This window comes from Danio rerio, chromosome 15, assembly GCF_052040795.2.
Source record: "Danio rerio strain M-AB ecotype USA chromosome 15, GRCz13ab, whole genome shotgun sequence".
NCBI lineage: Eukaryota > Metazoa > Chordata > Actinopteri > Cypriniformes > Danionidae > Danio > Danio rerio.
The window spans coordinates 44663012-44678805 of NC_141035.1; the positions used below are offsets into that span (position 1 = coordinate 44663012).

Genomic DNA, 15794 nt, shown 5'->3' on the forward strand with positions numbered 1-15794 from the left:
GATTATAAAAAATAAAATGATTTAAGTTTAACCATTAGAGGCTGGCTATATTCGCACATTCTTGCCACACAACTGTTTAAAGCCCTTCTAAAAGTTTTTTTTTTTCATAACAGGTCTCCTTTAAGCAATACAGTATCTGCTTCATGCGTTAAGAGTGCTGAATCACAATGACAGTTTAACAGAATATTTAGCTCCACCTCCACACTGCAGGTAAGCAGTGAAAAATGAGAAAGAAAACAGCATCATTGTTTGTTTCCAGAATGTGAGATAAATCCAGAAGATTTGGTGAGGACAACTGTACATACTGAAGTTTATTGTTTTGCATTCAGCAGTTTGAATCAGTTTGGGTTAAAGAATAACGACTAAAATACATCAGATTTTTAGCTTTGGAAGTATACTTGTACATATTTTTTGTATAAATAAGGCATTTAATCAACACTAAATTCCAATTCAGTGCATTAGGTCTGATTAAGTAATGGCAAAAATGTATTTACTGCAAGTTAAATCAGGCACTTATTCTACTTTACAAAGTCAAAGCCTTACAAAACCTGAGTGCAAGTGAACTGCATAAATAAACCAGGAAGGTACTTTTACTGACTAACCACAAACCTGTCAAACTAGATTAGATAGTTCTAACATTTTCCTTGTTTTTCTTACTTGCTCTGCCATTTTCAGCTCTGTTGTTTTACCCTCAAGAGAATAAAGACCCTTTGTTTTTTTGTTGTTTTTATCTCTGTATTTATTAGATTATGATGATCACAGATTTCAGACTGAATCTGTTCAGCAGTTAGGAAACAGAAACATCATGAAGAATGCTGAAGACGACACTGATTATCCTGACACTTCTCATGGCGAGAGAAGGTGAGGGAAAGATTTTTTCAAAATACTGATGTATTCATTTGAATTTCTATACTCCTGCAATTTTTATTTAGATACTGGAATAAAGTAAAACAAATCAATGCAATTTCAGTTTTAACTAATACAGTTTACAAAAAAGAGGACTGAATTTATTTGAACTGTATCTGACAGAGTTCAGCAGAAGAGATCAGATTCTCCTGTGCACAGTGTTTTACCCATGAAGAGGCACAAGTCAATGAAAACACCAGATCAGTTACAAAATGAAGATCCTCTGTTAAACCAAAGGTAAATACGATTACTGTACCTTGTGTTTACATGTGGCTTAGCATAACTGTTGGTTATAAACAGGGTGTGAATTATACTATATTCTACTATTTTATGTTCGAAAAAATGCCTCAGTGAACCAAATTTATATCTGTATTTAATCTGTTTTCAGTGTTTAGAGGGATATTGAGTGGTTCTCAATGACATTTGTGATGTTAAACATATTAAGGGAACATGTTCTGTAAACACTATGGTGCTTTAGATTTGCTGGTTTCAAACTGATGAATTAATATTTTTTTGGCAGAAACATGCATTCATATTGGTATGGACCATTACAGAGGTGGTCAAATGTACAGTTGAAGTCAGAACTATTAGCCCATCTAAATTATTAGCCCACCTGTTTATTTTCCCCAATTTCTGTTTAATGGTGAGCAGATTTTAATTTTTAATAAATAGTTTTAATAACTCATCTCTAATAACTGATTTATTTTATCTTTGCCATGATGACAGTAAATAATATTTGACTAGATATTTTTATTTCTATACAGCTTAAAGTGACATTTAAAGGCCTAACTAGGTTAATTAGGTTAACTAGGCAGGTTAGGGTAATTAGGTGAGTTATTGTATAATGATGGTTTGTTCTGTCTGTAATGGAGGCCAGCTAGTAAGTGCTGTGCAGGTAAACCTCACTCCTCTGACCTATAAAAGTTCTCTAGTGACAGACCGAGAGGCCATGGTCTTTAGCCTCCCTGTTAGAGCAACCGACTCCCATGCGGAAGGTCGCCGAATCGATACCAGCTCATAGTGGGCTGGGTGGCGAAGCACCGGCGGGGTTACATTGGTGCCGTGATCGGTTGGGAGTGAGGTTTAGGGGGCTGAGTGTAACGGAGGCCAGCTAGTAAGTGCTGTGCAGGTACACCTCACTCCTCTGAACTCTAAAGGTGCTCTAGTGACAGACCAAGAGGCCATGGTCTTCTTTAGCCTCCTTGTTAGAACAACAGACTCCCATGCGGAAAGTTGCCGGTTCAATACCAGATCGAAGTGGGTTGGGTGGCGTAGTACCGGCAGGGTTACATGTAGACTATCAAATAAGTATTGCTTAAAGGGGCTAATAATTTTGACCCTAAAATGGTGTGAAAAAAATTAAAAACTGCTTTTACTCTAGCCGAAAATAAACAAAGAAGAGTTTCTCCAGAAGAACAGACATACTGTGAAAATTTCCTTGCTCTGTTAAACATCATCTGGGAAATAATTAAAAAAGAAAAAATCAAAGGGGGGCTAATAATTCTGACTTTAACTGTATATTTAAGTTATCTATTATTTTCATTATTAATATTATTTAAGATACAGATCAAACTATTTCTTAACTATTAAAGGGAAGCAATTTTGTTTTGATGTCCTTCAAGGGGGATCAAGCGTAAATAAGGGGGGTCTGATCCCCCAAACCCCCCTGTAATTCACACCCTGTTTTAATATTGTCTGGTAAAGTGATATATAATATAATATGATATAATATAATATAATATAATATAATATAATATAATATAATATAATTTATAAACAGTTTAGTTTTCTGAAACTCTATATGATTTTATTTCTTTTTCCAGTTCAGAGGAGAGATCACAATCACCAGAACCCAGTGTTTTGTCTATGAAAAGTGACAAATCAATGAAGATACCAATCCAGTTAAAAGATTTAGATTCTCCAGTGGATCAAAGGTAAATAAAACTAATCGTAAAGTACAACTTCATGTGAAGTAGCATTGTCAATATGAGGTTTTCACTATAGTGTGACAATATGCAACATTGACTACGTTTACATGGACATCAACAGTCAAATTATTTTACATAATCTGAATAAGACCATAATATGATTAAGGTGTTTAAATTTGTTGCTTTTGAATGTTTCTGTCATGATCCTGTTTTAGCATATAATTTGATAAATGTCACCAAACTATGCACATTTTCTCTAGAGTTTTTTGGGTGTTTAATTTTTAATTTGTTGACTTTAACTGAAGTTTAGCACTTTATGACTTTCAGTCAGGAACATTTCATGCATGCCCCCTCTGACAAATTGAGGTATTGGATGCGAGCATGAACTGCTGGAAGAGTGTTGTTTTACCTGAATTGGATAATACCGCATGCCGTATTGGAAAAACCCTCCTCATTTCTTGATGCAGGCATCTGTGGTTCTTCACTGACTTGATAGGTGCAGAAAAGTGTCAAACAGTCGTGTGTGTATAGACTATCCAGTTGCAAAATGCAGTGAAAATCTTAATTAGTATGCCTAATCTGTAATAGTTTGATAATAAAGTGTGTTGGGCATGCTGTCCTGGGAGAGAGCCCTGAGCTCAGAATATCTTCGATCCTGGGGCTCCCTCCCGTTTGAAGGGCGAGAGGGGAGTTTGAGCTCAGGTAGATTTCGAGAACTCCCCTGCTTATGAATGCCTTAGGAATAGCTAAAAGATATAGCTGGCTAAGAGACTTATGATGCCACTTTGAGTGAGTCAATTGACTAATATTGTATGCCTTTGGACGGTGGGAGGAAACTGGAGATCCCGGGAAAACCCACGCGAGCCCGTTGAGAACATGCAAGATGATAAGAGCTTGAACCAGTGGCGTTCTTGCTGTGAGGCAGCAGTGCTAACCACTGAGCCACTGTGCCGCCCTATCAGGAGAAGGGGGAGGAGTAGGGGTGGAAGGGGTGATTCTTCAAGATGAAGATGACTGGAGTGGAAAACTTTGGTAATTTATAGTGAGCATTCATCTGATTGGTGCAATATGTAAAACTGATGCATGACCAGCTGTGATCAATCATAAGCATGTGATCCTCTCTAAATTAGTTTATAAATAAACCACACTTCAACAATGCAACTGAAATCGACATACTCCACATGTCTTAATTTGATTTCTGTTTAGTTCGATTATGACTTTAGTCAGATTAAGGTCATTAAACATCGTTGTTTACATATAAGACTCTTAATCAGAGTATTGTCTCAATCAGATTATTGGTGTCCATCTAAATGTACTCAGTGTAGTCTTTAATTTTCAATGACCGCACACTTATTTTTATGTATTATTATGTTTTTTTTCTTTTTTTTTTCTTTCTGCAGTTTGATGCAGAAATCACATGCACTGGATCCCAGTGTTTTGTCCTTGAAAAGTGACAAATCAATGAAGATACCCATTCAGTTAAAAGATGGACATTCTGCAGTGGACCAAAGGTAAAATACCTAATTTGAAGTTTTGCGTAAGTTAGCATTGTCATTATGGTTTTCCACTATAGTGAGACCAAAAGCAGCATTGTAGTCCTTAATTTCTGATGACTGCACACTTATTTTTATGTATTATTATGTTTTTATTTTATTCTGCAGTTTATCGCAGAGATCACATTTAGTTGATCCCAGTGTTTTGTCCTTGAAAAGTGATAAATCAATGAAGATACCAATTCAGTTAAAAGATGGACATTCTCCATCGGATCAAAGGTAAATATAGTATTACTTCAGTATGTTCCAGGTCACATACTGTAGCATATATTATTGTTTTGAATGAACAATAAAAAGAAATATAGAAAGACTATATGATGTTGTAGTTTTTGGAAATTATGTTTTTTTTTTTAGATACTTATGGTATTTGATGAATCTGAGATTTAATTTCTCTTAAATACTGTAAGTGATTAACGTATTTTAAGTTCTGAGGAGACATCGCATTCACCTGATCCCTGAGTTTCGTCCTTAAAAAGTGAAAATTCAATGAAGAAACCAATTCAGTTAAAAGACTGTATTAATGTTTTTATTCAAAGTTGTAAATTAAATTTAAGTGCAAAACTGGAATATTGCTCAAAACATTTGCAAATAAAGCAGCGTTTCCATCCAACAAGTCAAAGAGAACAAAATAGTCACTTTCTGATAAACTGACACTAAATATCAAAAGTAAAAACAAAATTTACTGCAGTAGGAGAAGCTGCGTGAATCTTTTTTTTATTTTGATCAATCACTTGCGTCTCAGAAGACAGTATGCCAACATGCAATGAACGCTTGTTGGTGTTTCAATAGTTCACACTTACATATTGTTTTACAACTTGTTAGCAAGTTAGCAGGTTTGGCATGCTGTCCCGGGAGAGAACTCTGAGCTCGGAGATAGCTAAGTTCAGGGCTCCCGCCCAGTCCATAGAGCATGTGAGGGGAGTACGAGATCAGGTGGTTCTCGAGAGCTCCCCTGGTAAAGGAGGAAAGGAGGAGAAGGGGTGGATGGGGGGTTTCTTCGGAAAAATTAACATAAGGGAGTAGTTCTAATTAGGCTACTAATAGTGAGTTTGGATCAATCTGGTTGGCTAGCTAATGAGTGTAGATGAGTGGCCAGCTGCAGTCAATCATATCACATGCTCCTCTCGAAATCAGTTTGTGAAACTTCACGTAAAGGCGTGAGATGCGGAGCACAGACACTCTTGATTCTGGAGGTAATTAATAATATAATAACATTAATCCTGAGATTGTTTGGCATTTTAGAATGACCAAAACAACATTTCAGATGGTTTACAGTGTGCTCAGCCTGCTGGTTTATCCATTCACACACATTTTTATCATCACATGATCTCTTATAACAAAATCACATGAAATTTTTTAATGCCATACTGGAATTTGTTCTGTAAAAGTGTTTCCATCATAGTTTATGTGCATTATTTCTTATTGAATAAAAAGTTTATTCTATTCAGTTATGCGCATACATGTTTTACGCCCATTTTCAAAATATATGAGCATCTTGGTGTTTCCATCAACCATTTTTTTATGCGCATAGCCAAAACGCACACAAATACAGGAGAATGGAAACAGAGCTATTGTTATATAGATGTGATAATTGTACCCAAAAGTAATAAACACATTTTGCTGGTTAATCTTTAATTTCTTGTTTACTAAAACTGATTCTCTCAAACCACTTCAGACCAAAACTGCATTTTATTACTACCTAAACTTGCCACTTGTTGCCACTTGGTGTTTACACAAAGCTCTCTTTGTTAAACACAGGTTTAACCACATACTCATTCAGGAAAAAGTAGACAAAAAACAACATGAACTCATAACACATATTTCACTGGTTGTGATTGAAAAATCTAAGTTATTGAATGCATCTAAGAGATGGAGAGATAATGGCAGTATAATCTGACTTTGTCTTTCAGTACCTTACAGGAATCATATTCATCTGATCCCAGTACAGTTCAATTTCCAGTTGAACAGAGGTAAGGACTCTTAGCACAGCTGTTCACCAGTTAGTGCTAATATAAGCTAGAGAATGTGTCTTGAATCTAAAAGTTATAAAGACTCACCTTGTCATACTGTAATCTGTGGAGGATGAGAGATGAGGGCTTGCTCTTAACTTTCAGAGTTTCTGCAATGGAGAGCAGGCCACCTCTGATTTCCACATCAATCAGGGACAAGCTTCTCTCAATTGATCTTTGTTGGAAATGGAGAAATGACATTTCTTAAATGCTAGTAAAAACTACAACACATGTATTTTAATAGTTTTGTGAACAGATATAAATTTAGTCTGTTTTATATCTTGTCTGTGGCATTCATCGCCTTTATAATTGTTAGTGTAATCAGAAAAACTTGATGAAACAAATTTACTGGGAAATAATACAGAGTCTGCCTTCATAATTTGAAATGAAATCCCTTTATATTGCGCAAATATAATTAAAGTTTCAAGTTTGCATTTGACTGAACACAAACATAATTTTTCTAATACTGAAAGTATTTTGGTTTTAATTTTTGGTTATGATTTTTCTTTCTCTTTTAGACATGGGCAGCAAACAAAAGTTTCAGAGATTCAACAAGCTCTAAAATCTTACATGAAAACTAAGCATCAGTATGTTTTAGAAGGACTGGAAATACAAGGAAACCGAAAGCATCTAAATGAGATCTACACCGAGCTCTACATCATAGAAGGAGAAACTGAAGCAATCATAAATAAACATGAGTTCACTATGATGGAAAGAGCAGTGAAGAGTGCTGCAGTGGTAGCAAAACCAATCAATTGCCGAGACATCTTTAGACCTTTACCTGGACGAGACAAAGCCATCAGAACTGTGCTGACGAAGGGAGTCGCTGGCATTGGAAAAACTGTCTCTGTGCAGAAGTTCATCCTGGACTGGGCTGAAGAGAAGCAGAATCAGGACGTCCAGCTCATATTTCCACTTCCTTTCAGAGAGATCAATCTGATGAAGGACAAAAAGTTCAGTTTAGTTAGTCTTCTTCAGACCTTCTTTATGAAAGAAATAAGTTTACATCTGATTCAAAACTCTTCTATCATCTTCATCTTTGATGGTCTGGACGAGTGTCGTCTTCCTTTATACTTTAGCAGCAATGATATCTTGAGGGATGTGACCAAAGAAACATCAGTGGATGTGCTGCTGACGAACCTGATTGTGGGGAATCTGCTTCCCTCTGCCCTCATCTGGATCACCTCCAGACCCGCAGCAGCACATCTCGTCCCCTCTGAGTGTGTCCATCGAGTTACAGAGGTACGAGGCTTCAATGACCCTCAGAAGGAGGAATACTTCAGCAAGAGAATCAGTGATCAGAGTCTGGCCAACACAATCATCTCACACCTGAAGTCCTCCAGGAGCCTCTACATCATGTGCCACATCCCAGTGTTCTGCTGGATCTCAGCCACTGTTCTGGAGAAGATGTTGAGTGAAGCAGAGACTGCAGAGATCCCCAAGACTCTCACTCAGATGTACACACACTTCCTGATGGCACAGATCAACATTAAAGACAGAAAGTATCATGAAATTAACAAAGATAAAGAGATGATATTCAAGCTGGGGAAACTGGCGTATGAGCAGCTGGAAAGAGGCAATATAATCTTCTATGAGGAAGACCTGAGAGAGTGTGGCATTGATGTGGCAGAAGCTTCAGTTTACTCAGGATTGTGCACTCAGATCTTCAGAGAGGAGTTTGGCTTGTATCAGGGGAAAGTCTTCAGCTTTGTTCATCTGAGCATTCAGGAACATCTAGCGGCTCTATATGTGCACCTCTCCTTCCACAACAGTGGTGAAAATGTGCTTGAAGCACATGAACACAGGGAGACAATGTTGAGCATACACAAATATGCTTTCAAAAAAGCCATACAGAGTAGGAATGGACATCTCGATCTTTTCTTTCGCTTCCTCATAGGACTTTCACTGGAGACAAATCACAGACTTCTAGAAGGTCTTATAATGAAAAAGACAAAGAGCATCCTGGAAATAAACAAAACTATTGAGTATCTCAGGGATGAATTCAAAAAACAGTTTTGTCCAAATGATTGTCTCCTTCTGCTTCACTGTTTACATGAACTCAATGATCATTCTATGATTGATGAAATCAAAGCCTGTGAAAAGCAAAACATGACACCAGATTACTGGCGAGCTTTGGTGTGTGTTTTAATGACATCCAATGAGCAATCTGAAGAGTTTAGACTTCAAGAATATGGCAGTTTAGAGGAGAGCTTACAATGGCTGCATCCTGTGATCAAGTTACACACAAAGGCTTGGTGAGCACTGTTACGAACCCTTTTTTAATCAACACAAAATAATTAATTCATAAAGGGAACGCAGCATAAAGAGGACACATGAACTAAGTTGTCTAAATTAATAAATTTATTACAACCAAAACAAATCAAACAAATCATGTGTAACAACTAAATAAGAGTGAATAAAGAATCAATAACTCACATTCTCCAACAAAAATACAACACTAACCAAAGACTAACAACCCAACAATCAACAAACTAGATCAAAGTAAGCCTTAAAGAAAACAAAACAGTAAATTAAAGAAAATAAAAGAAGCTTGATGGCTGGAAGTGAAGTCTCCTATCTCCCTCCGCTCAATGTTGGTCCGCATTTATAGCCAATTTCAATAAGCACAACTCGCCACAGGTGCGCAAAGGTGGACTCTATAGGAAACAAACAGTGAGTGACGTCATGATACACATGCAAGCACAGAGACAGGCACAACAGAGACAGACAACAGCCGTTACAAGCAATTATTGAAATGTTATCAAATAAATGTATGCTTGCATATTGACTGGATCTTTATTAATATTCCTTTTATTTTAGGTTGAATGACTGTAACATCACAGATGTAGGTTGTGCAGTTTTGACCACAGTTCTTACATCACTATCCAATGTGAGAGAGCTGGACCTGAGCCACAACAACCTGCAGAATTCAGGAGTAGAAATACTCTGTGTCGGAGTTAACAGATCAGCTCGCGGAACAGCACTGTATGCTTTCATTACTGTGTAGCATGTTATACTCTGCTTGCATGATTTAATTAATTGTTTCTTTAACAGAGTGAAGAAAGGAGAAAAAATAATGCTCAACAAAGTTCCTGCATCATCATGTGGTTCACACAGCCTGCATAAACATGAGAATAAAGAAACAATTCATTTGCATCACAAAACTGATGGACTGGAATCTTTGAAGTAAGTTCTGCAAGACATGTTGGTCATAAAAGTTAAGTGAACGTCCTTAGAAGCATTATGTCCAGATAAGTGTCCAATACGTTTCTTGGAAATCCTCTCTAATTCAACTAATTATATTTATATTCAAGAGTTCACACATAGCTGATGATTGATTATAAAGCTTGTTTGGCATGCAATCCCGGGAGAAAGCCCTGAGCTCATAAGATCCTCGAGCCCGGGGCTCCCTCGCGTTTGCAAGGCGAGAAAGGAGTTTGAGCTCAGGTAGATCTCGAGAACTACCCTGCTGTAGTAGCTAATGAACAGATAGTGACTGCTCTTAAGAGATAGGAGCATGTATATGATGTAGATTTGGATAAATACTTTTTAAATTCCCCTTTCCAATTTCCTATTTTTGTGCATCAGATGTAATTTAAAGGAAATAATATTGTCTTCAATATTACAGCATATTCAACATATTCAATTCTTTCTCATATCAGAATAAAGCAAACTGAACGAAAGATGCATGGCAAAGTTTCACCACCAACGTGTGGTTCACACAGCGATCATAAACATGACAACCAAGAAACTCTCTTACATCTGCATCACAGAACTGCAGGACTACAGGATGAGGAGTGCAGCCTAGAATCTCTAAAGTAAGTGCTCTGTGGCCAATAAGTGAGTATTGTCAAGTATGGTTGGCCATATTTTAAATTGGTCCTCTGCTTTTAACCCATTCAAGTGCACACACACACACACACACACACACACACACACACACACACACACACACACACACACACACACACACACACACACACACACACACACACACACACACACACACACACAAAGTAAGCTTACACCTGGAGAAGTGGGCATTTATTACTTCCAGCGCAGAGAGAATAGATTTAACTGTGAGTCTAGTCTTCCTTTCTACATCATACGTGAAAAACCAACGTAATCTCACAGCAATTCGTAACTTTTTGATTTAGTGGCTAATTTGAATGAATTTGTACGATCTAATTCGTACAATTTAGTAGTATTTGCTCATCACCCAATGACAGTTGGGGTTAAGGGTGGGGTTGGATGCCATGCCTTCTTTTTTAAAATCATACATTTTCGTACAACTGAACTTAAATTTGTACAAATTAGCCACTAAACTGGCAAAATGTAAAAGATTTACGTTTCCTCGTGAGATCAGGCTGGAAAAACCGTGTTAGTAGCTTTGTTATGGCTCATATAATTCTTATAGTACATGTTTAGTAGGAATGCATTTTTTTATGGTCACAAAGCAGTTTCAAAATATACTGAAGAACTAAAGATACAGATTGTGATACGGATGCAGTTGATGTCTTAAAGAGATATTTTACCCAAAAATATTAATTCTGTCATTATTTACTCACGAGGCCGCAGGCTGAGTGCCTTAGTGCCCCTACCAGTGCCGATATACAGCCATATCGCACTGCAACGAGTGTGATATTGCGTTTATACAACAGTTAGATGGCAGAATTGTGTAAATAAAAACAAAATCAAACATGGAGAGTCTCAAAAACCCTTTTGTATGAGGAACTATTTTCTTCCGTGTTGGATTTAAATCATAAGCTGACAGTTAAACAGCTGAGCGTGCATCTTTTAAAGATTCTAACGTCACTTTAGATCTAACAAGGACTGCCAAGTTAATCAATACGTTTGAAGTCGATATTGAGCTCTTTTTCAGCCAACCATGTCTTTAAACAATTTACAGCCCATACAGTTTGCCGCAGTGTTGTATTCATGCCGATTTTTTTCTAAATAGTGCAAATCTGCTGATGTAATGGCTACACTTCTTGCAGTTTGCTCTATCGATGTCATCTTTTCATCTGCTATATATATATAAATAAATAAATATATATATATATATATATATATATATATATATATATATATATATATATATATATATATATATATATATATATATATATATGTTGTTTTTTTAAACAAGTCAAGAGTGTGTAAATGAAGGCAGAATCTTCCTTTTTGGGTGAAGCATCCGCCAAACTCGCCAATAAAAAACTGTAAATTTTACAGCACTTTTCTTTACAGTGTAGAGGCAAATGCAGCACACTATACTGTTTTATCCCATAGACTTTCATTCAGATGCATGCGTATGCGGCAGACTGGAAATGCAAGCTTGTGAGAAAAGTTTCACATGCCAATGCATAACAAAGCTTGTTGAACTCTGACCAGCATAAACGCATAACATGATAGCGTGAGCCCAATAGAGGATCAAAACGTAACCTCTCCGTACATAAACGTAATATATGGAGCAATTGCTCACTTTTAAAAATTCTAATCATCTTGTTTAATCCATCCCTTTTCGCAGCGCCCTAAGACAGAATTCTGCAAGCTCAAACTTGAGTGTGACCGCAACTTAAGTTTATACAACTGTCTATGTATTGGTTTATCTCTAAACTGAACATTATTGACAACATTATTGACTCTGATCCTGCTCAACTTTAAAAAAAATGTCTGAATGCATGTTTCCTGTTGCATAAAAGCTTTTTGATCCTTGATAAAACATTTTAGAAGTAAACGACTCCTTAGTAATTTTTGTGTTGTGGGGGATTATTTTACAAAAGCAAATCGAGGTAAAGCATATCGACTGTTACCTCTTCTCTACGCAGTCTGAGGGCTTGTGGAATAACAGAAGCAGGTTGTGATTACCTGGGCAAAGCTCTGAGTTTAAACCCTTCCCATCTGAAAGTGCTGGACCTGAGCTGGAACACCATTGGAGACACAGGAGTGAAACACCTTTGTGCTGCTCTGGATAAAGATCACTGTGCACTAGAAACACTGATGTAAGTTATAATACAAACTTAATCTTAAGGTTTAGGTAATCACCCAAGTATCAATCAAAATAAAACATGCAATTATATTGAAAAGGATTGACATTGTAAATGGTTTTACTATCAGATTGGCCAAATGTGGATTGTCAGAGGAAAGTTGTGCTGCTCTGGCTTCAGCTCTCAGCTCAAAGTCCTCCAGTCTGACAGATCTGGATCTGAGTATTAATGATCTACAAGACTCAGGCGTACAGGAGCTCTGTGTGGCACTGCAGAATCCTCACGGTAAACTACAGAAGCTGAGGTAAAGATCTGAAAATGTCTGAAACAGTTTCAGCAATTTATACAAATTACATTTAAATAGTTTAAATAAGACTCTGCTGAACTGTATACTTGTTTTCTTAAGGTTGTCCAACTGTAAAGTAACTCATAAAGGACTGAGGGCGCTGACTGAAGCTCTGAAATCAAATCCATCACAACTGAAAGAGCTCGATCTGCTTGAGAACAATCTGGAAGAGTCAGACTTGAACATGATTTACATGATAATGGACAAATCATCAGATAATAAATAGAAAAATCTAGCAACTCTATGAAATAACTCTAAAACAACAACACTTTATGTATGTATAAAGACACAGAGTAACACACTTTAATATACTACATTTTTTTTTTTTCTTCACTCCCATCAGGTGAAGTTTTTTTTTACCTCTCCGCTGTCGCCAGTGCCTCGCATGGTTCAGGATTGGTAGAGCTACGCATCGATGAATTTGCTCTTCAGTGTTTGAACTCTCAGTAATGATTAAATCACACTGAACTGAGCTAAACTGAACTGAACTGAACTTAAACACTAAAACCCGAACCACACTGTTCCAGTTACTGAACCACACTGTTCCAGTTACTATGACCATTTATGTGAAGCTGCTTTGACACAATCTACATTGTAAAAGCGCTATACAAATAAAGCTGAATTGAATTGAAATGAATTGAACATTTACAGAACTTCAGAAAAATTATAAACATAAGCTGCACAAACAGTGTGATAAATGAAAGGTACGGCCTCTCTTCAATGAGGGGCAGATCATTTACTGTTATTGCACCCAAACTCTGAAAATTCTCTACCATGTTCACTCTGTTCTGCTAATAATATCTCAGATTTTAAATCTTTACTTAAAACTCATCTATTTTCTGAATGCTTCAGTTCTGACCTGACAAACAGTCCACTTTATCTGATCCACCTGCACTCTGCTCATTTGTCTCTTAGGTCTGTTTTTCGTATTTGCAGTTTGTTATATTTGACTTCTGTTACGACTGAAGTTTATTTATTTGTTTATTATCGCGGTTTGTACTCTTTTTCTTTTGTCCCGCCTCCTTGCTGTTTTTCTGTTGTCTTATAGGCTCCCACGCCGGCGTGACTCCCTGCCCTGATTGGCTGCTGGTCTACGAGGCCTGTATAAAAGGGAGCTTCCGGCAGGAATCGGGGAGCTCATTTCTGCTGCGTTCGGTGTTTGGAGTGGAGCTCCTGGGTTTCCCTCACCCCTTCGGCCGACGACCAACAATAATCAATTTTGTATTGATGACCATCCTATGCTTGAATATTTATTGAGAGTTTGAGCGTGTAGGGGTGACCTGCCTATTTATTTGATTACTTTTGACTTTGTTTATGGTAGGGAGTAAGGTAAGATTCTTGTATTTTTATTTAAATAGTAATAGGTAATTTAGTGGATTTATTTTATAGATTCTTTTGTTTGTTATTTTGGCCTGTGGTCACCCTGACGAAATGCTAATTTATATAAACCCTATTTTTCTATAATAAATATCTTCATATATACTCTCAATTGAGTGTGTGAGTTTGGTTGTCGACCGAAGGGAATCTTTTGCTTTAGGTTTTGTTTAGTTTGGGAAATCCACCACCCCAACACATTTGTTTTTCCTTTGTTTATTATGCTCTTTTTTTCCCCTAGACTTGGGGCGTAATACTTCTTGTATGTTTGTGTATCTAATGCGGTCTCTACATTTATCTGCTTGTATACTATCTCCTTTTGTCACATTTTTTGTAAAGGGTCCTTGAGCTCTGGAAAGGCACTATATATATATAAAATGTATTATTATTATTATTATTACACCATGACTGTAATGCCAACCTGAAAATCCAAAAAGTAAGAGAAGTCAAAGCTGGCAATGTGGCTTTTCTGGAAAATAATTTCAGAAAGCGTGAGCAAATAAATGCAAATTATTCAAAGTTAGACTGTACTATATGGTAAAGAACAAAGCCAGATCCCTCATCTGTGTTTGCTCCTGTTGTTGTCCTGAGTTTCTCCATTTGTTTATATGCTAGTGTTGTACAGTACTTACATAGGACAATAGGAGACATCAATCTGTCGTTTTCTTACTTGCTGTGAAAACAATATTGAAAAAATCTGTATTATCAGCCTTTTCTGAATAATAAGAATGTTTTAGTACATGCTGTTTTACTTTTCATATTTAAATAAAACTGTGGTGTAAGTCCAAGTGTTGTGTAACTACAATACAGCAAAACAATACATTTAATCTACAAAAATGTTTATCCTCATTTACCTGAAAAGTGATAATGCTTTACAAGAAAAATATTTACCTGAAGAGTTTTAGATGAAAATTATTCTGAATTACTTGATTATATATATATATATATATATATATATATATATATATATATATATATATATATATATATATATATATATATATATATATATATTTATATATATATATATATATATTTATATATATATATATATATATATATATATATATATATATATATATATATATATATATATATATATATATATATATGAGCAATATCACACGAGTAGCAGCGCAATATGGCTGTATATCAGCACTGGTGGGAGGCATGCATTGACACAAGGCCATAGGCTGAGCGCCTTAGCGTCCCACTAGTTATGAGTGTGATATTGCATTTATACAACAGTTTGACGGCACAATCGTGTATATAAAAAAAACACGGAGAGTCTAAAAACTCTTTGTATGAGGAACAACTTTCTTCTGCCATTCATTCACATCTGCAGCTGACGTCAACACAGCAGAAACCATTACTAATTCAACAACATCACTCTAGAGCTAGTAATTTCTTAAGTGATGACAAAACAGCTGATTTTGCTCACATTTTAAGATTATAAGGCTGAACATGACATGAAATGCTATCAGTCTACAGAGATATCTCTCTAAAGTCTATTTCGGTCTACAGTATTCAATTAAATTAAATTCACCTTTATTTGTATAGCGTTTTTACAATTTAGATTGTGTCAAAGGATACGGCCTGGTCCAGGATTATGGAAACCTTGGGATTGTCTCATCGCTGATTTATGATCAGTGGCGCTGCATAGTCTGAGGGCCTCGGGATGAGTATTC

General features: G+C 36.4%; 1 protein-coding gene across 3 annotated transcripts; it reads left to right on the forward strand.

Moving 5' to 3' along the window:
* Positions 1-206: 206 nt before the first annotated feature.
* Positions 207-14894, forward strand: si:ch211-191a16.5. Of its 3 annotated transcripts, NM_001444970.1 has the most exon segments (16): positions 629-861; positions 1030-1143; positions 2730-2840; positions 4235-4345; positions 4496-4606; positions 6298-6357; positions 6915-8651; positions 9217-9381; positions 9451-9582; positions 10059-10214; positions 12228-12401; positions 12517-12690; positions 12793-12964; positions 12996-13039; positions 13361-13681; positions 14362-14892. In NM_001444970.1, coding segments are annotated over 13 exon segments (3252 nt in total). In that variant the 5' UTR covers positions 629-805; the 3' UTR covers positions 12944-12964; positions 12996-13039; positions 13361-13681; positions 14362-14892.
* Positions 14895-15794: the final 900 nt, after the last annotated feature.

Excerpts from the sequence above, each read along its gene's own strand:
- si:ch211-191a16.5 (XM_087283220.1), top strand. The coding sequence starts at position 806 with ATGAAGAATGCTGAAGACGACACTGATTATCCTGACACTTCTCATGGC. Across the intron at positions 4,607-6,297 it reads CATTCTCCATCGGATCAAAG|TACCTTACAGGAATCATATT; the intron begins GTAAATATAGTA and ends TTTGTCTTTCAG. Across the intron at positions 9,382-9,450 it reads TCAGCTCGCGGAACAGCACT|AGTGAAGAAAGGAGAAAAAA; the intron begins GTATGCTTTCAT and ends TTTCTTTAACAG.